This window comes from Thalassophryne amazonica, chromosome 3, assembly GCF_902500255.1.
Source record: "Thalassophryne amazonica chromosome 3, fThaAma1.1, whole genome shotgun sequence".
NCBI lineage: Eukaryota > Metazoa > Chordata > Actinopteri > Batrachoidiformes > Batrachoididae > Thalassophryne > Thalassophryne amazonica.
The window spans coordinates 141,497,846-141,520,526 of NC_047105.1; the positions used below are offsets into that span (position 1 = coordinate 141,497,846).

Below are 22,681 nucleotides of genomic sequence, written 5' to 3' on the forward strand. Positions count from 1 at the left end.
TTAAAAGTTACAAGCCCCGTATTTTTTCCAGTAATCATACATTAAAAGCTAACTGGTGAAGCTACCGACAGCTAAAAGTGCTAATACTGTTAACATACCACATTAAATCTGACCAGAGTTGATCCGTACAGCGAGGACATCCAGCCTATGATTCATGCTCTGAGTTCCTGTTGTAATTTTTGGAACATACAATGTAAAAACTCACTGTCTTTTTAATGTCAGACTGAAACTCAGCGAGAAGTAAAAAATAAGAGCTAAAATTATAAATCATCTTAATTTATATGTGAACACATCAGTGACTATGTAACCTTAATCTAGATAATTACTTTCTTTGGAGCCCCTTAAAGGTCACATGGATTATTGATTTATTTATTTATTTACTTACTTACTTACTTACTTACTTACTATAGTTTCAAATCTTTTAAAACTTTATTCTTTTATCACTGCAAAGCTTTCCTCAAGAAAAGTTTATTTGAATACAGGTCCTGAGTTCTTTTACAGCTTACCTACAATCACACAACAGAGTTGAATTTCACAAAATAATCCAGTTGTGGTCAGATGTTTTTACATACACCATCATGGACATGAATGTCATGGTAATTGTGAGCTTCTATTGATGTCTTTGACCTGTTCTTTTGTCAGGGTGGAATGATTGTACAGCATACATGATCAATTACTTAAAAAAACAAGAATTGGGTGCACAAGTTTGAATTTATTTTGCATTTTTTCTAATCCACACACGGTCAAAATTGCACATACAGGCTCATATATACCGTGCACATACAGTCACCTAAATATTTTAATAAGTGGCACTGAAGATTCTATTGTTATGGTATGGCAGCAAGGAATTTAAGAATTCTAAACCCCAGAATGCAGGTCAGTCAAACACAAAAGGGTAAGTTCCAAAAATATAATTTATTTACAGCGAGAGGTTCACAATTTACCAAGTCCAAGTGATGTCATGAACAAAAATACTACAACACCCACTTTAGGTGAGGGAATACAAAAATACAAAACAGGAGTGAGGGGAGAAAACCACCGAATAGAGCTTTAGTTTAAAGTCTCAGAAATACAATTCAATCCAACCTGTGGGTGAAGGAATTCAAAAACAGAAGTGAGGGGAAGATCCAACAAAATACAGTCTTAGCCCTTGAAATGAGGAGAATCCAGGACATGGGAAGCAAAGCAGGCAGTAAAATACAAAAGTGCAAAAGTCGAAAACAGCATCAATCCCACAAGTCCAAAAGACAACCACACTGGTTACTTACAATGATTGGAATTTTGTATGACACAGGACTCGTAACACATGACGCAGAACCAAACGACTAACAACAAACAATGAACCCCCGAGGACAAACAAGAGTGACAACTTAAATACCCAGCTGAGACAAACAAATACTAATTAGATGACAAATACGTATAGTAACTAACAGGGAACATGAGAGGGCAACAGAGAGCAACCTTTTACAAACAGGGAGACAGGAACATGGCATAATAAAACTAAACACAAGGTGGTGACAGATACTGGAACTACACAGAAAGAACTACAACTCTTGATCTTAATTCAAATCAGGAAATGACAAATGATAAGTAACACCAACTAAGAGCCATAACAAAATACTCATAATCAAGAATTAACTCCAACACCAACTAAGAGCCATAACAAAATACTCATAATCAAGAATTAACTCCAAAAGGCAAACCAATAGCACATGAGAACTTTAACACACCAAGAAATTAATACAAAGAAAAATATTAGCAGCAAAGAGCAGGAGACAGGCGGGGAACTTCAGGAAGTACCACGGTGGGCTGGGAGACGTAATTAAACTAAAACCACACATTAAACTCACGGGAAGGTGCAACAGGAAGCACATAGGATTAACTTTAAACAAGGACATGACAGGTGACACAGACAATGAGCAGACAGAGAAGCTAGCATCCACACATGGGAGAGAGAGAGAGAGAGAGAGAGAGAGATGCTAGACATTCACAAACCAGAAGACTAGACATCTAAGTACAGAAATGAAAAGACATGGGGACACATGAAAATACTCAACATAACTGACTGGAACAGGAACCTAACAGTACCCCTTCCCAAGGGCTGGCACTGACAGCTAAAAAATCAAACAAACCCCACCCCCAAAACCAAGAAAATGAAAATACAAAAACTGAGTACACAGAAACAAAAACAGAAACAAAAATGGGACGCCTCACCACAAAACCACAAAAAATACCCAACACAGAGGAAAACCCACCCCGGGTGGAATGTAGGGGTCAGCAGACCGGTGAGAATCCCGCCCCACCAGGACAGAGAACCACACAGACATGACACAGAGACACATTGAAAAACAACATCCGCCCCCCAGATCATAGCAAAAAGCCGGATTCAGTCTCTGATCCAGGGGCTGCCTGATGGAGGCGGCACAGAATGACAGCCAGCCACTAACCTGACTTGAGAATGCTGGAACTACTAGGACATGACCCTTCTGTGGGCAGAAGTTCATTAACCAAAACAGTGGGTGACTCACAGGCTGATTGTAGGACACGTTGGAGGCAGAAGTGCAGCCGTGCGGCTCTCTGGAATTCAGGACATAGTCTGCAGAACCATCGCCTGGCCTACCGGGAATTCTCTACCATGAATGCAGCGAGGACATCCAGCCTCGCTCTACTACTGACTTCAGGAGCGAGGACATCCAGTCCCGCTCCACCACTGACGCAGGGTCTGATTACTCCCTGTTGACCTCCTCCATAGTGGATGCCAAAAGCATCTCGGTGACCTCCCCTGCTGTGCTAACGTCATCCAATGCAGGAACTGCTGGCCCCGCGTTGACAGACAAGGCTGTGGGGGCTGACAGCTCCCCGTTGACATCCTCCGAGGTGGGAGCGACCAGAGGCTGCAGAGGCATCACTCTCAGCTGCAGAGGCGTCACTCTCGGCTGCGGCGGTATCACTCTTGGCTGCGGAGGTGTCCATGTTTGTGGCCCTGCTTTCCTGTGTATTGGCAAACACCTCCTCAGTGATGCCATCAGGGGCTGGAATACGAAACTCCTCAGTGACGTCATCGAGAAGGTGGCTGATTATCTTTGCTGGCTCCGGGACACTGCCAGACCCACGCTCCAGCCTGTAAGAGATGGTACAGCAGTTAACGAGTCCCCCCTCCCCAGAGCCAAGAGGTGGCCCTGTACCAGAACCCAGAGGCTCTACTGGGACCCTTCCCGTCGCAGACGCCGACCCCTACGCTCGGGGTTTGAGGGCTTTGCTCAAGGGGTCTGATAGGAATTTGACCTGAGGATTCTGTAGCCCACCACGTTAACTTTTCAACCATCACCTCCTCACAGAACATCACATCAAAGTAGTTTTTCAAACAATGAAGAAAACAAATTCCACCAACTGAGGCAACTTTATCAAATTAATAAAAATCAACCTTTTTATCTGTTTCTCAAAACATAATGCACAGAACATTTAGAAAAAAATAGGCACATGTACAGTGCTAATATCTAAGAACAGGTGAGAATTTGGTGTGGATCCAAACAACAATCCAGATTTTATGAACGTTGATCTTCATACCATTAAAGTACCATGAAGGATTTTTTTGGTACATGGTACCATAAAAGCTGAATTGTTTTGTTGAGTTCACTTGATAAGAAATAAATATTATCCAGTACAAAAGAGAGAGAAAATAAATCAATTCCCCACATTTAAGAAAATTCATTATTCATTCATTCATTTTCTAAACCTGCTTATGCCGACTATACATCACGGGGGTTGAACCCATGCCAGGGGTCACTGGGTGAGAGGTGGGTTTACCCTGGACAAGATGTCAATCTATCCCAGGACATTTAAAATAAACTGAACCACAGATTGTAATTTTTTTAATTAACCACAACAAAATCTGTGAATAAATAATAAAGTGTTTAACACACCTGTTAAACACACCTGTTCATGGAGGTATCAGTTGATTTTCAGTGTGCACATGTGGCAGGTGAATGCACACTAATGTGCGCTTCTAGTTGATTTTACTGTCAGATTTGCACGCTGCTTTGCTGCAGTTTCTCCAAAGTTCTGATTTTGATCCTGCCAGCTCTCGCTCTCCCTTCTGCTCTGTCAGCCATCACAAACACGGCACTGGGGGCTTTAAACAGTTTGTGGCTATTTCCAGTGGCCTTGAACAGGCCGGGCCGGGCGCACTGTGAGGCAGCACGGCTGATTTGTCCTTTGGAGCGTTGCTCCGCTCTCGTTTGTGACAGGACTCGCCCCTGCTCGCTCGCTGTCTCCAGACAGGTGATAAAAATCAGCAATCTCATTTGGAGCTCTCTTTGAATGAAGCCTTTGAGTCATTGGTCAGCAGTGTAAGCCGGCAGGGAATCAATAGAGGCGTCATGTCCATCCCACAGTGCAAAGGGAAGGTTTAATGTCTGTCAGAAATAATGGCGCTTTTTTACCTTCGATCTTATGCTGACTGCATTTCACTTTCTAAGAGCTTAAAAACAAAGCTGCATCACAACGATCGAAAACTGGAAAATCCTGCTTTTAACATTGTAACTTTGATTTTGTTTAGAGCTGTTATTTAAAAATGATGTCACTTTAAGCCTCACTCGCAACCTGCCGCACATGTGGTGGGCACGTGCGTGTCGCAGGGAGTGGCAGGTATCACAGCTGTGCCGCAGGTGTCCGGGAGAAGTTTGTCAAAGAGGACGGGCATAGTACTTGTCACTGACAGACTGCACACATGCTGCAAATTGAAAAGATTAGATTTGGTCTTCATTGAGTCTCCCATGTACCTTCTGGCAAAATGTAGCTGATATTTCACATCATCATCATCACATTCTGTCTTTTTGCTTCTGTGTCATTCAGTACTTTCCTCTTGTGGTGTTTACTAGTTGTGCTCTTATTGTGACAGTTTCTATGTGTTTTCTCTGGTAAGATTAACTTCTGGGTCTTTGACTTTGGCATTCGTGTGTCCCCACCCTTCTGGGTTTAATCGATCGGTGTGTATCTGCCATTAGAAGGTCTAGTGGTTGCCAGATTGGATTAGGCTCTGCCCTGCTTTCTAGCGTTACCGACCTTTTCTGCCATTCCAGACTTTCAGCTGCTGTTTTGGACTCATTGATATGAGAATCTCTGAGTATTGAACTTTGACTGTGTCTTCAATAATCTGCTGCCTCACCCCTTAAATATCTGCTGTCATTCAGAACTCTGATTACTGGATGACTCTTCTGCCTTCCCCCTCAGGTAGGGTATAGCTGTTTCGTACAGATGATCATGATCCTGACTTCAGCCTGTTTTTGACAGGGTTTCCTGTTTGCCAGCTAACTTGGTTATTTTGTGGGAAAACAATAAAAGTGCAGTCACATTAGCTACAAGCAACAGCAAGTGATCTGCAAAGCTCTGACTTGCCATTCATTTTCAGAGTGGGCGTTTTGCAGGGGTCGCTCTGCCATCAGCGTGGCAGGGCCCAAACAGACTTAAAGTCTATTTTATGCAAATACCGAGTAACGTGACACGGCGACTGCCAAACCGAGTGAATAGGCAGTATGATGTCCTCGGGTTGTTCGCTTGAACAAATTTATCCAAGATGGTGAAAAGCACTGTGAAACAGGCGTGTTTCTATTTAAATGTAATGTGCTTCTCATATATTTTGCAATACTCATCATCACTCATCTTCAACCGCCAATATGAGCTCGGGTCACGGGGGAAACAGCTCTTGCATATTTTGCAATAGTTAGCGAAAAATACAGAAACATAATAGCAAACACTTCTAAATCTAAAGACACTGTTATTGTAACCTGGTAACACATCTGAAGTCATTTAAAAGACATCTTACAAAGATGTAGTGTGCATGCCCGGGAACACCCATCAGGTGACAAAACCAACAGATTGTCTTCATCGTCTGGAACTAATGTGACCGTAGCATTAGTCAGGTTTTCCTGTTTTGTTGTATGCATTGGGGTTCTGAATTAAGTTGACTGAACTTAGGTTTGTAAGTTAACTTACAAACTTCCAGCCAGTTTAATTCATTCAGGTTTTACCCGTTGTAACACTTTTTTAAAGTTGGTTCTTTTTTCAGTGTATGATGAGCTGCTGCCTAAACCAGGGGGAGCCGTAGACTCTCACACACACGTTACCGTATGGGACTCGTTGTCATAATAGTTAAAGCACAAACAGCAACTCTAAACCTTGGTTTCTGCACATTTCTATTTTTTAAACAGTCCATGTTTAAAAACTGTTATGATCATTTCTAGTGTCCCTTTAAAGAAATGCAGTAAATGAAATTAATTCATGAAGTTAGATAAATTTCACTTAAAATCACATTTGTAGCTGGAAGCTTGAGGTTAAACCCACGGAATTACATTTCAGTGAAAAGCACTTTTTCTTACAAAATTTTCAGCAAATTTTAGTTGTGACTTGGTTTTCTTGTGGAAAAGTAAACTTGACTACATATGGACATTTGTTTGCTTGTTGATGTCAGCAGCGCTTGTCGTGCTGTGATAGCTCGCAGCGATCGGTGAAACCGTGCGCTGCTCTGCAGTGCAACCACATGGCGTTCAGGCTGAATGTGCACGTGCTCGGCTCAGGGCGGCCACAGAGCGGCTGCATGCTTCCATTTGGTTAGCGTTGATGGAGAGTCCAGACGTTGATCGCGGGTGAGGCATGGTGTGAGCGACCCTGACAGTCAACAACAACAACAACGACGTGCTCCTTCCGGGTGCAGTGCGTGCAGCAGTGCACCTTGAATAAATAGATGTGGTGCTGAATGTCAGGTGAAGGAAGCGTCAGAAGGAGTCGATCTCTGCCCTCGTTACTCACTAATAGATGTTCTCTTCGTAAAGACTGTATCAGCCCGAGTGAACAAATCATCTCTATCTCACATTAAAAGGTTACATTGAAGAAGTTGGTGCAAAAAGATGTGAAGTCACAAAATGTCTCTTTTGAGAAAATCAAATCTGAAAAAAAAATCATGAAGTCATAAAAATCAGCCATTAAAGGTTTTGCTGTTTTCGTGCCTCACAGAGTAACTCCTGAAGTTTGAAGTGTATGAAGGCAGGTTTTCAAGCATTTTGAAGCCTCATAAATTGTGAGATAGTGTCATTATTGTTTTATTGGACTTAGGTACTTTTTGCACCTGGCGACGACTTCAATACTCCTGGCATGAAAACTTGGAAGGACTTAGACACTTAGATTTTGTCTCAATAGTAGTTTTCTCACTCTTTGACCTGAGTAAATATAAAACATCTCAGGACAATCTCAGGACAAGTTCATTTCAGATAAGGCTCGAACCTGCGTCGGCAATCGGACAACACAGCAAACGTTTAAATATTTATTTAACACAGTCAGACAGAACAGGACACATCACAGTCATGCAATTTTCTGATAATAAAGTTCAGCGGACAATTGTTATATGACAGTTGTGTAATATGAACTATTTGCAGGAATTTAAGTATGTATTACTTAAACCCTGCTCCCACCAAATAATGACCACTGAATAATGAGCCAAGCAACATGTTTTTTGGTGGAGGTATTCAACAATCGTGGGAGAATCGTGGCTCTGAGAGGCAGAATATTCGGTTAATAAGGCTCATTTCTGAGCCTTATTTCAAGAAGTTCAAAATGTAGCAACAACAGCTTGGGGCAGTTTGTGTACAAGGTACGACGAGGACGAACAAGGATTTTAGATGCATGTGAGTGGAGAGGATGAGGCCGCTAAAAGCCCATTATCCAAGCACCTGGTGGCTACGAGGACCGGACAGGCTTTTTTTGGAGCAGCTCAGCCCTCTTACGCACGACAATTCCACCTGTTTTGTGCGCTGGATGCTGTATATAAAATAATTATTTTGTAGTGGATTAATCATTTTCTATCAGAGCTTGGATGTTGAAAACACCTCTAATCACTTCTGGAAATACAGGCGACCATTCCATCTGGGCTGTTTTTGTCCCTCTCTGTCCTACTCCATGAAGTGGAGAACATATTTGAAACAGCTTATTTAGGACCCAAGTAGGAAAAGTCCTACGAGGACCCTATTGTAATTGTGTTGTTTATTATTATTTATTATTATTATTATTATTATTATTTAATTCACACTTTTGAAATCCAAATTTTGGCCTCTTCCCATGCTCAAAAACTCACCAAACTTTGGAAATTCGTCCGGCCGAATCCGTAATTTGATATTTTAGGGGTCTCGCACATGGTCGCAGCCTGGAGCCAGAAAAAAAATATTAAGGGGGCGATGAGTTTATCACAGGGGGCGGGGTCGCCCCCCCCCCCCACACACACAAAAAAAAGTGCGCACTGGAGGGTACGTGCCTCTGAGCATGCGTAATGAATTGGGTGCGCTCCTAGAAAGCTTGTGTATTTAGGCTACACCGTTGTAAGAGACTGACTAAGAGTAAAGAATGATGACAGTATTTTTTTAATTATTTGAACATATAGACCCTCGGTCAAGTGATCTCCTGCATACCACAAAACCAAACCAACAACTGATCTGAGAAATGACACGAGACAGTAGAATAACCCCACATACAGCCCTCCATCACAAGCACAAACACAACACAATTGGGCATGACAGTCACACAACGGGTCAAAGATAAACCTTTCATGTAGATATACAGTGGTCCCTTGTTTATCGCGGGAGTTACGTTCTAAAAATAGCCAATAGCGAAATCCGTGAAGTAGACAGTGTTATTTTTTACAATTATTATAGACGTTTTAAGGCTGTAAAACCCCTCACTACACACTTTATACACTTTTCCTCAAACAGGCATTAGCATTTTCTCACTTTTCTCTCGTGTGTAAACACTCTCAAAGTTTAAACCTTAGTGGAAAAATAAGACCAACCTGTTTTCAGGCCCAAACATTTGTTTGAGAAATAAAAATAGAACATTTTCCTATAAATAATTATGATGGCTTTTAGAACTAACAAATTTAATTTTAATGATCAACCTACGAGGTTTGACACATAAGAAATTATTAATAGTGACTGACCAGTATTGCACAGTTCCTCTGACCGCGCCTCTTCATCCTGGCGCCGCGCCACTGTCGCGCCTTTTTCCTTTTTACCTCGCTGCTGGTGTCTTTTTCCGAGTGAAGAACACAGTTTTGGGTAGTTGTTGGCGCTCTTTTTTCTTCTGGGCAAGAAGATTCTTATAAACAGACACGCAGAACACAATGCGCGTGCTCTCCCTTCGCGGTGCTGCAACAGGTGTCCCGTCATCTCGACAGAACATTGGCCTGCTCGATGAGGACGCAGAGCACAATGCACTGTAAAAAAAAAAAAAAAAAAAAGCATGCAAAATTGGACTAAAAAAATCCGCGAAACTGCGAGGCGCTATATTTTCCAGTATTTCTTTTTCTTTCTTTTTTATTTTTATTTTTTATAACTCTCACATCCGAGGGGGCGAGGTTGATGACGTGAGGGGGCATCGCCCCCAAATGCCCCCTCGTGGCGCCGGGTCCGGTTCACAGTGACCATGTGCGACCATTTTGCCTCATTAAATTCGGTACACATATTTACCATGCAGGGACGCACAAAAAATCTGCTAATGTCATGGTGAAATGGCTACAGGAAGTCGACCATTTTGATTTTAAGTTTCAATTTTGAGGTAATTTTTGCCATTTTTGGCCATTTCCACTACTTTTGAACAAACTCGTCCTAAGGTTTTCATTCAATCATCTTCAAATTTGGTCAACATCATCATGACCCCATGCTGATCAAAAGAATTTCTGTAGGTCAAAAGGCGTGGCTGCTAGGGTTTGTTAAACTTTGGCAAGCGTTTCGGAGCACACCGTTTCACTTCGAACGGTAGTCATGCCCACATATTTCATCATAGAACCTTCAAACTTGCTGGACGTAATGAGGCTCCGCCCTGAACATCCCCATATGTTAACCTCCCACCTAAGTCATAGTGCCCCCTGGTGGTAACAGGAAATTATTTATTTACAAGTACTAATGTCACATAGTTAACCCCATCAACTTCATTCCACTTCTAAAACATGCAGAACAAGTTGATGAATGTAGGTGATGCTCACCATGAAGTTACACATAACGGCGTCCGTGTTGCGGCATGCTGAATATCGACCCTTCACCATGAAATTATGTTCTTCCTTTTGATGGCCTTAATTTTGTCATATCATCATGAAAATTGATACACAGGTCAAGCACAACATCCTCTTACAATTCCTAGGGGTGTTGCCCATGGGCGTGACAAAATGCCTCAATAGCGCCCCCTTGCAACTTTCAAAAACACCTCCCCATAGGGGTTTTTATAGAGTAGGGAGATGAAAATTGGTACATGTGCAACTTGCACCTCCTCCTAGGGATTTTGTCCAATGCATCCAGAGACTATCCTGATCAAAAATTATCAATAGCTTTTTTCTATGTCAAAGGGTATAGCTGCTATGGCGCCGCAATTTTAATTGACTTGAAACGTCACATGTGTGATGACAGTTAGCCCCTGAACACACCTGGCCCCTCTCTTTGTGCTCTGAGTGCCCTCTAGTGTATGAACCATCAACATGTCATAACTCTTTCATGCATTGTCTGATTTGCTTGAAACTTTAACTGTGTGATGAGGGTTGGCCCCTCTATGCATCTGCCCACATCTAGTCACAAGGTGATGCGCTGGCCTGGGTAGGCAGTTGTGTGACACAAGGGCCCGTATATGACTGCTTGCACTCCTAGTTTTTATTGTTATAGCTTGGTAAAACAGTTGCATGTTCATTCCTTCTTTATAAGCTGCTGTAAAAGTATGTTTATGATAGATTTAACATCTTGTTAATGGATCAGATGAGGCGCACTCTGTGCACACTGATGCAATGACTCGCACTCAGGATGAACATTTATGCAAAACGCCAGCTCATAAGAGTGATTCTGCAGTCAATAACGGACAAACACAAAGTTAAAAGTTGGATCACGGTGTGAAAATGTCTGTGTGTTTAAAGCCATGGAAGAAATGAGGCCAGGGAGAAGGAACGCAGGACTGTCCAGGAACACAGAATGCGCGTGCGCAAAAGAGCAATTTTGCAGTCAATAACGGATGAACACAAAGATAAAGTTGGATCACGGTGCAGAGGTGACTTCCAGGAACCCGTGGTTCGGTTCTAGCTGGTGTGGTGCATTTAATGACTCTGGAACACAGGTGAACAGCAGCCTGGTGCACGGCGCACACCCGCCGGACTGTACTGGAGCATTTGTTTTTGGGCTGTGTTTAAAAAATGAAGCATCTTGAATTGATGCTGTGAATTGAAAACCCACACTTTAAAGGGTCCAAGTGTGGGAGGACTGGAGATTTGGACCAAACCCATGCCTAAACGTGCACCAGTGTCACATTAACATGGTGCTACATGGAACATCTGTGGCTTGACATGGATCATATGCAGTGACACGAGCCATTCAAGGCTGGACGGGGCTCAAATGACAGGTCAGTCGTGGCTCACTAGAGGCTGATACGTGGCACATGTGAGGTACAGAGAGGCACATAGAGACTTCTTCATAGCGGATACGTGATAGCTTAAAACGTGGATCATTCTTCAAATAATCGCCGACACACCCATACGTGGCTCATTATTCATCGCTTATCATTTGGTGGGACCGAACTTTACTGAATTATTGAAAAACTAGTCTGCAGGGTATTTATTTTGGCATTTTAATGTGAGATATTACAGATGACAGGGAATTTCATTTAACTCCAGCCAGATTCTGACAAAACTGACAGCTTTGTCGACGTGCAGGGTGTCTCTGAGGTCAGGTGCCGGCGGCTGCCTGCTTCCAAAGTTGATGATCCGGCCGTCTCAAAAGCTCACTTGGTGGACCCTGACAGAAGAACTCTGACAGTCACTGTTGGGGAAAGTGTAGTGACACGGACCCACAACAGGGGGCGCAAATGAACGGTCAATAGATGAGCCAAAAGGTAACAATTTAATGTTGTGAATGTGCACAACGAATATACAGACAATCTCAGAATCTGATTATAGTCAATTCAAAAAGGTGACGTGTGGGCAGGCTCGAGGATAGAAAACGTCTGTCCTGAGAAGAGCCGGAACCACACGATTTCCACCGCCACAGAACCCGGTGAATACTGGAGCCGCCAAGTCCCGAATTCCCAGGTGATCACCGTCCCCGACTGTCGGATCTGGTACTGCTGGCGAGGAGCACAAACAGTGAGATGTGGGTGTGTGTACACCCAGCAACAAAAACAGTCAGAAGGTGGAAAGTCACCTCCACCTCTAATCACACACATGTGCAGCTCCTGTTAAAGCACTTATCTGGAAGGAGTGAGAGGCGAAGACGTCGGCACTCTCATAAACCACCAATCAGCTGACAAGGCTCCACAGGAAAACGGCTGCAAACAGATCACACGTAAGTCACAGTTCTGACACAGCAGAGAATATTACCTTCACAGGTAGATGATATCTCGGCAATCAGGTGGAGATGACGTCCGGTCTTTATGGAGTGAGATGATGTAGAGCAGATGGGTGACAGCTGTCACTCATTATCTCTTGACAGCTGTCCCGGTTGTGTCCGTGGCGGCAGCGCCCTCTCGTGCCTGAAGCCCGCACTTCAGGGAGGAGTAGGGAGGAGAAGAGTCATAAGAGCTAAGCCGCGTCTCCCAAGGGATGTTCACTTTTAAAGGGTCTTTACCTCCGCCCCCAAGAATTCTGGGTAGTGTAGTCTAGATTGTGTTTCTTTGTCTAAATGACAATGAATCATTTGCACCGATCATAAATTCCTGTTTAAAACCAACCATGTCCAGTAGTAACAGACGCTTGTTGTAAAATACGTACTTTTGAGACAAACTATGACCATAATATGAAAAGAAGAAAAACATTTGATAAGACTTTCTAACTTCAACAGTCAATATAAAACCCCAAAATAATGTAGACTAATATTCCATACTTGGGATTACACAATCAAAAAGAAAAGTTTTTTCTTTTTTCCCTCAACAACAAAGTAAAACAGAGAAATGTACATTGGATTCTTTTTGTTGTTAATATATATACAGTAAAATTGCTGGTGTAAAACTAACACTGACAGTGTTGAATTAACACTGCCCGTGTAGATATGGCCCTACTCTGCCCAGAGTGGGACCATATGTCCACTATCAATGTTAATTTAACACTGCTGATTTTACTGTGTATGAGGGTTAATTATGTAGATTACATTTGTTTGTTACCTCGATAACCATAAGTCAGAACAGCCTCCCATCCAGCGAAATTTTAGTTTCTGCAGCAGCCTTGGCTGCCTACAGTGTGACACACAATGTACAAACACAAATAATTCCATCTCCACATCAGCGTGTTTTCATCAGCCTGACACACAAACCCCGACTACACGCTGACAGTGTGCGGAAACATTTGCAGTTATTGAATTTCTCGCTGTGTTGTCCTGCATTACTCAAAGGCAAAAATACTGCATAGCAGGAGTCAATTAAAGCGGCATTGTAGCACTGCAGAAAAGCCTCCTGAAAGGTCAGTCGTTGAGAGGCGAGGTGAGTGGAATGGAAAAGTGTGGTCGTCCATTACTGGCCTCATGTCACACGCCATGTCATTGGTTTGACCTCTGGACCTTCTAAATTCTAAAACAGCATTTTGTATGTGTGGACAGGCATAAAGCTTTCTGTGTCCATTTCTGAACATTAATGAGGCTTGAACTATCTGCAAGAAACAGAAATAATCAATGCTTCTGCAAAACTGATGCCATAATTTATTCCTGTTATTTTGGTTGGGGCAGCACAGTGTCTTAGTGGTTAGCACTGGTGCCTCACAGCGAGAAGGTCATGGGATTGATCCCCACCTGTGGCCTTTCTGCATGTTCTCCTTGTGTTTGTGTGGGTTCTCTCTGGGTGCTGTGGCATCCTCCCACATTCAAAAGACACGCAGGTTAGGAGGATTGGAATCTTTAAAAACAGTTGCCCCAAGACGCCTTATAAAGGCGCCTTGTGATTTGGCGCTATATAAATAAAATTGATTTGATTTGATTTAGATTGTCCGTAGGTGTGTGTGCGGGTGTGAATGTGTGTGTTTGTCTATATGTTGATCTGCAACAGACTGGCATCCTGTCCAGGGTGTACCCTGGCTCATGCTCTATGACTGCTGGGATAGACTTCACCCCCCCGCCCTGACCCAATCTTGGATAAGCAGTTGAAGACGTGTGTGTGTGTGTGTGTGTGTGTGTGTGTGTGTGTGTGTGTGTGTGTGTGTGTGTGTGTGTGTGTGTGTGTGTGTGTGTGTGTGTGTGTGTGTGTGTGTGTGTGTGTGTGTGTGTGTTTTGGGTGGACTGATGGTACTAACGTACAGATCTCTGTGAGTCCACAAAGAATATGAAATTAACAACTAAAACTGCCTTTCAGTTAAATTAACTTTCAGATATTTGTGAAAAGAGGAAACCATCATCAGAATGAAAAGTTGTCATGGATTTTCAAGTGGAACTCCATTTGAATATCAGTGACAACTTTTCATATTTATATGACTTATATACACTCAACAAAAATATAAACGCAACACTTTTGGTTTTGCTCCCATTTTGTATGAGATGAACTCAAAGATCTAAAACTTTTTCCACATACACAATATCACCATTTCCCTCAAATATTGTTCACAAACCAGTCTAAATCTGTGATAGTGAGCACTTCTCCTTTGCTGAGATAATCCATCCCACCTCACAGGTGTGTCTGATTAGACACCATGATTAGTGCACAGGTGTGCCTTAGACTCTCCACAATAAAAGGCCACTCTGAAAGGTGCAGTTTTATCACACAGCACAATGCCACAGATGTCTCAAGATTTGAGGGAGCGTGCAATTGGCATGCTGACAGCAGGAATGTCAACCAGAGCTGTTGCTCGTGTATTGAATGTTCATTTCTCTACCATAAGCCGTCTCCAAAGGCGTTTCAGAGAATTTGGCAGTACATCCAACCAGCCTCACAACCGCAGACCACGTGTAACCACACCAGCCCAGGACCTCCACATCCAGCATGTTCACCTCCAATATCGTCTGAGACCAGCCACTCAGACAGCTGCTGAAACAATCGGTTTGCATAACCAAAGAATTTCTGCACAAACTGTCAGAAACCATCTCAGGGAAGCTCATCTGCATGCTCGTAGTCCTCATCGGGGTCTCGACCTGACTCCAGTTCCTCGTTGTAACCGACTTGAGTGGGCAAATGCTCACATTCACTGGCGTTTGGCACGTTGGAGAGGTGTTGTCTTCACGGATGAATCCCGGTTCACACTGTTCAGGGCAGATGGCAGACAGCGTGTGTGGCGTCGTGTGGGTGAGCGGTTTTCTGATGTCAATGTTGTGGATCGAGTGGCCCATGGTGGCAGTGGGGTTATGGTATGGGCAGGCGTCTGTTATGGACGAAGATCACAGGTGCATTTTATTGATGGCATTTTGAATGCACAGAGATACCGTGACGAGATCCTGAGGCCCATTGTTGTGCCATACATCCAAGAACATCACCTCATGTTGCAGCAGGATAATGCACGGCCCCATGTTGCAAGGATCTGTACACAATTCTTGGAAGCTGACAATGTCCCAGTTCTTGCATGGCCGGCATACTCACCGGACATGTCACCCATTGAGCATGTTTGGGATGTTCTGGACCGGCGTATACGACAGCGTGTACCAGTTCCTGCCAGTATCCAGCAACTTCGTACAGTCATTGAAGAGGAGTGGACCAACATTCCACAGGCCACAATTGACAACCTGATCAACTCTATGCGAAGGAGATGTGTTGCACTGCATGAGGCAAATGGTGGTCACACCAGATACTGACTGGTATCCCCCCCCAATAAAACAAAACTGCACCTTTCAGAGTGGCCTTTTATTGTGGACAGTCTAAGGCACACCTGTGCGTTTATATTTTTGTTGAGTATATATATATATATATATATATATATATATATATATATATACAAGGTCTGTTACAAAAGTGTCCGACCTTTTTATTTTTTGCAAAAACCATATGGATTTGAATCACGTGTGATTGCATCAGCCAAGCTTGAACCTTCGTGCGCGTGCGTGAGTTTTTTCACGCCTGTCGGTTGCGTCATTCGCCTGTGAGCAGGCTTTGTGTGAGCAGTGGTACACCGCTCTCGTTGGATTTTTATTGCGAATAAATGTCTGAACGATTTGGAGCTTTGCTGCATCAAATTCTTCCAGAAACTGTAAGAGACCTCCAGGTGGACACCATTCGGAAAATTCAGATGGCTTTCAGGGACGATTTTATGGAGATTACACAGATTAAGGAGTGCTCCAGCCATTTTAAAGACCGCCCACAGCGTCTGAGAGCGCGGCGCACTCCGAGCGCCGATCGACAGGTTGACACCCCGCTGAAACAACCAGATCATTTCCAACGTGAAGGCTTTGTTGATCTGGGACGTCGTCTGACTTCCACAAAAATGGCAGAAGACGTGGACATCAAGACTTTTTCAGCACATTCCACTGTTACAGGAGTTTTTTTCATGGAAAGAGAAGTGGAGGGATGCGCCACGGAGCCGCGAATGGCGCGGGACAAAAGCACCTCCGTGTTGGTCTCATAGGACGGCTTTGAGATGGCTTTCAGACGGCTTTCGGTGGCTTTTTAGTCGTGTGACTATCCAAGAAATTGTGCATGAGCTGGACATGCCAGGACATGTCCTGTGAGGCTTCATCACGGCGTTGCCGACGCTCGGAGTTCCTCCGCTCCTCTTTCCATGGCAAAAACTCCTTTAACAGTGAAATGTGCCGTTCATTTCCACACTGGACGCTGTGTTGATCCGGGACATCATCTGACTTCCACAGGAATTGCAGAAGACGTGGACATCTGCACTTTTTCGGCACATTGAGACAGACATGCGGAGGTGACATGCGTAACGGTTACTTTTTTAGACCAAGCAGAGGGAAAAAAATATGGAATCACTCAATTCTGAGGAAAAAATTATGGAATCATGAAAAACAAAAGAACTCTCCAACACATCACTAGTATTTTGTTTCACCACATCTGGCTTTTATAACAGCTTGCAGTCTCTGAGGCATGGACTTAATGAGTGACAAACAGTACTCTTCATCAATCTGGCTCCAACTTTCTCTGATTTCCAGCATCATCACCTTGCCCAATGCAGATTTGAGATTCATCACTGAATATGACTTTCATCCAGTCATCCACAGTCCACGATTGCTTTTCCTTAGCCCATTGTAACCTTGTTTTTTTCTGTTTAGGTGTTAATGATGGCTTTCGTTTAGCTTTTCTGTATGAAAATCCCGTTTCCTTTAGGTGGTTTCTTACAGTTTGGTCACAGACGTTGACTCCAGTTTCCTACCATTCGTTCCGCATTTGTTTTGTTGTGCATTTTCGATTTTTGAGACATATTGCTTTAAGTTTTCTGTCTTGACGCTTTGATGTCTTCCTTGGTCTACCAGTATGTTTGCCTTTACAACCTTCCCATGTTGTTTGTATTTGGTCCAGAGTTTAGACACAGCTGATTGTGAACAACCAACATCTTTTGCAACATTGCGTGATGATTTTTTCTTCTTTTAAGAGTTTGATAATCCTCTCCTTTGTTTCAATTGACATCTCTCGTGTTGGAGCCATGATTCATGTCAGTCCACTTGGTGCAACAGCTCTCCAAGGTGTGATCACTCCTTTTTAGATGCAGACTAACGAGCAGATCTGATTTGATGCAGGTGTTAGTTTTGGGGATGAAAATTTACAGGGTGATTCCATAATTTATTCCTCAGAATTGAGTGAGTCCATATTTTTTTCCCTCTGCTTGGTCTAAATAAGTAACCATTACTGACTGCCACAATTTTTTTTTCCTGATTTCTTATAGTGTTTCTTAAAGCCAGAAAGTTGCCATTTGAAATGACTTTAGTTTTGTGTCATGTCTGTGATCTGCTTTTTTCTACAAAATTAAACAACCGAATGAACATCCTCCGAGGCCGGTGATTCCATAATTTTTGCCAGGGGTTGTAGACAAACACATTCACACCTGCACACACGCCTACAAACACTTTTTCAAAGTTTCCAATCCAGCTGCAAGTGGGAAGTGATCCCACGACTTTCTTGCTGTAAGGTAACAGTGCTAACCACTAAACCACTATGGTCCTACGGTCAATTTTAAGTTTCCAATTCACCTAACCTGCATGTCTTTGGATGTTGGAGGAATGTTTTCGGACATGTTGGGTACACAGTAGGAACTTTTTTGTTGTTGTCTTTACTGATCTATCTTGTAATTGTTGTTGTATCAAATGTTCGAAATAAACAGTTTTCAATAATAATTATAATAATTACTATTAGTAGTAGTAGTAGCAGCACTAGTAGTTGTAGTACTAGTAGTGGTAGTAGTAGTAGTAGTAGTAGTAGTAGTATAATCTTAATCCTTAATATATAAGGAGGGTTTTGAATTCCAAGTGAGTGTTTGAGTTTAATGTGTGTGAAGCACCAGGTTTTCATCCTCCTACTGGCTCCTGTTGGATTGTGTTGGTGTTTAGTTGCTCCACAGGTCAGAAATTTCAGGCAGGATTTTGACTTTTCTGGTTACTTCAGAAAAACACGCCGGGTTTTTTTCTGAATTAACCAGATAACAGTCATTTATTCAGAAAAAAAAAAACAGAAACTTGTTAATTCAGAGAAAATGGGACTGTTTGTCAGAAAAAAAAAAACAGGATTTTCTTCCGCAGGTGGCTGCACTGTGCTTCAGGAACGTTGCTACCTATCGAGGCCTTGACACTAACTTTGAAATTCACCAAACCATGAGAATGTAAGAGGAGATCTGCTTGTCCTAATGATCCTGTCCAACTTTTCATGCAGACTTGTTGTTGGAATTATTTATTTTTTATTTAGTATCTGTTTATTTTGTCAGTGATGACAATAAAATTGCTTGACATTACATGCCCACAGAAATTTTGCTCTAATATCATAGTGCGTTATATATTATTTGACCAAGAGATGTCATTCATTCCTAATAAGCTCCTAAATAAAGCTTTATTTAGATCATGAAGCATTTGGCTGTAAGATTTATGTCAAAAAGCTTCATCGTTCCACAGCTGAATATGTCATCTTTTCCTGAGCTGCCTACCAGAGTGGTGTGTTGTTGCTTTGGCACTTTGCTTTATTGTTTTCAAGTGTGAACTTTTACACTGCAGTGTATTTCACATAAATGTCACCTCATATTAAAACAAATAGACACAAGGTGTCATGTCGACAGGTCCTTGGAGATACAGTACCAGTCAAATGTTTAAAACACGGGTCAACATGGCCCAAAGACAAGTTTTAGACAAATTGCGTGTCATCGTTTGACATTGTAAATCTAAAAAAGATTGCTTTTAAATATTTTTAATTAATATATTATTGATAAATAACCAAATAAATATAAACCAGCTAGAAATAACTGATAATGATGAAATGTTAGGAAAATGTATCATATGAGAGAAAAAAGTGCAGTTAGGTAGTTAGGTATCTCTTCTCTGATGTGCCTTAATACAGCAAATTTGAAAATGGTAAACTCACCAATTTATGGCCATTAAACATTCAAATGTCATCCTGCAATCTATAGATGTGGACATTTACTGCCCACTAATGGTTCTAGGAACACTATGATGTTTAGCAGCCCTTAATAGTCGTTTGTGATATGATCTGTTTGTTTTTTGTTGGTTTGTTTGTTTGTTTTTTCCAAATAAAGCCGCTAATGCAGATTTAATATTCATCTGAGTAATAAATCAAATCAAATCAATTTTATTTATATAGCGCCAAATCACGATAAACAGTTGCCCCAAGGCGCTTTATATTGTAAGGCAAAGCCATACAATAATTACGGAAAAACCCCAACGGTCAAAACGACCCCCTGTGAGCAAGCACTTGGCGACAGTGGGAAGGAAAAACTCCCTTTTAACAGGAAGAAACCTCCAGCAGAACCTGGCTCAGGGAGGGGCAGTCTTCTGCTGGGACTGGTTGGGGCTGAGGGGAGAGAACCAGGAAAAAGACATGCTGTGGAAGACAGCAGAGATCAATCACTAATGATTAAATGCAGAGTGGTGCATACAGAGCAAAAAGAGAAAGAAACACTCAGTGCATCATGGGAACCCCCCAGCAGTCTAAGTCTATAGCAGCATAACTAAAGGATGGTTCAGGGTCACCTGATCCAACCCTAACTATAAGCTTTAGCAAAAAGGAAAGTTTTAAGCCTAATCTTAAAAGTAGAGAGGGTGTCTGTCTCCCTGATCTGAATTGGGAGCTGGTTCCAGAGGAGAGGAGCCTGAAAGCTGAAGGCTCTGCCTCCCGTTCTACTCTTACAAACCCTAGGAACTACAAGTAAGCCTGCAGTCTGAGAGCGAAGCGCTCTATTGGGGTGATATGGTACTATGAGCTCCCTAAGATAAGATGGGACCTGATTATTCAAAACCTTATAAGTAAGAAGAAGAATTTTAAATTCTATTCTAGAATTAACAGGAAGCCAATGAAGAGAGGCCAATATGGGTGAGATATGCTGTCTCCTTCTAGTCCCCATTAGTACTCTAGCTGCAGGCTTTTCAGGGAACTTTTAGGACAACCTGATAATAATGAATTACAATAGTCCAGCCTAGAGGAAATAAATGCATGAATTAGTTTTTCAGCATCACTCTGAGACAAGACCTTTCTAATTTTAGAGATATTGCGCAAATGCAAAAAAGCAGTCCTACATATTTGTTTAATATGCGCATTGAATGACATATCCTGATCAAAAATGACTCCAAGATTTCTCACAGTATTACTAGAGGTCAGGGTAATGCCATCCAGAGTAAGGATCTGGTTAGACACCATGTTTCTAAGATTTGTGGGGCCAAGTACAATAACTTCAGTTTTATCTGAGTTTAAAAGCAGGACATTAGAGGTCATCCATGTCTTTATGTCTGTAAGACAATCCTGCAGTTTAGCTAATTGGTGTGTGTCCACTGGCTTCATGGATAGATAAAGCTGAGTATCATCTGCGTAACAATGAAAATTTAAGCAATGCTGTCTAATAATACTGCCTAAGGGAAGCATGTATAAAGTGAATAAAATTGGTCCTAGCACAGAACCTTGTGGAACTCCATAATTAACCTTAGTCTGTGAAGAAGATTCCCCATTTACATGAACAAATTGTAATCTATTAGATAAATATGATTCAAACCACCGCAGCGCAGTGCCTTTAATACCTATGGCATGTTCTAATCTCTGTAATAAAATTTTATGGTCAACAGTATCAAAAGCAGCACTGAGGTCTAACAGAACAAGCACAGAGATGAGTCCACTGTCTGAGGCCATAAGAAGATCATTTGTAACCTTCACTAATGTTGTTTCTGTACTATGATGAATTCTAAACCCTGACTGAAACTCTTTAAATAGACCATTCCTCTGCAGATGATCTGCAGAGGAATGGTCTATTTAAAGAGTTTAAATGGTCTATTTAAAGGAAGGTTAGAGATTGGCCTATAATTAGCTAAGATAGCTGGGTCAAGTGATGGCTTTTTAAGTAATGGTTTAATTACTGCCACCTTAAAAGCCTGTGGTACATAGCCAACTAATAAAGATAGATTGATCATATTTAAGATCGAAGCATTAATTAATGGTAGGGCTTCCTTGAGCAGCCTGGTAGGAATGAGGAAATTAGTGGTAATTGTGCTAAATTTGCGCCAAAGCACTTTCAGGTTTAATTCAGACTCTTCAGATACAGACTACTTTCTGTGTTTGAACAGACATGTAATTTATTGAGTCTAAATATTCTGATGTCTTTGTTCAGTGATGCACTCAATTCATGATCCATTGATTCATTTTCTACACCCGCTTACTCCAATGACGGGGTGACAGGATGCTGGAGCCTATTCCAACATTCATAGGGCGTGAGGCAGGGTACACTCTGGGCAGATTTAAAGTTTCCAATCCACCTAACCTGCATGTCTTTGGATGTGGGAGGACGCCGACAAACACAGAAATGCCACAGGTGGGAATCGATCCCGTGACCTTTTTTGCTGTGAGTCAACAGTGCTAACCACTAAGTCACCGTGCTGCCCATTTCATAATCATGTTTAAGAAATCACTGTGTTGTGTTCATTTTTCTAGCTCCTCCTCATCTGATTGAGAAACCTCAAGATGTGCAGAAGCTGATCGATGACTCACTGGTGTGGGAATGTAAAGCCACAGGGAAGCCAAAGCCTTCCTACAGATGGATGAAAAATGGAGAGAACCTGGAGTCTGCAGAGGTGAGATCTGCCACAGCTTTTTTCTTTTTCTTTTTTTTTTTTTTTTTAGAAATGAAGATAAAGTTGCGCTTCCAGGGCTGTGTTTCTGACAGACGGTCTGACTGATGTCTCTCTCTGTGATCCTGGAGTAACCACATATTGTTAAAGTCTGCTGCTCAGTGGAGCTTCATCATAGAGTGCCGTCAGTGGCATAATTCACAGTTCCATGTCGAATTAATGCAAAAGTTTACGTTTTCGTTCTAAATTGAAGCTGATACCCCCCCCCCCCCCCCCCCCCATGCACACACACACACACACACACACACACACACACACACATAGCCAGAATCACACAGAATGGCGTCAGAATGACAAATTGGCACACATTCAAAAAGTGTCGGGTTTCAATTCCAAAACGTTTTGACAGTCATCTGCAAGAGTCCACACAGTTGGTCAAAATCGGCCAGTGGCTCGGAGTGTGAGGCACATTTTCAAAACCCTCCGGGCAC

General features: G+C 42.3%; 1 protein-coding gene across 1 annotated transcript in view; it reads left to right on the forward strand.

Annotated features, from left to right (window-relative positions):
* LOC117507665 (contactin-4-like) overlaps window positions 1-22,681 on the forward strand; it is a 641,244-nt gene that overhangs the window by 449,540 nt on the left and 169,023 nt on the right. The window contains 1 exon segment of the mRNA XM_034167486.1: window positions 22,054-22,193. Within this exon segment, the coding sequence (XP_034023377.1) occupies window positions 22,054-22,193 (140 nt within the window).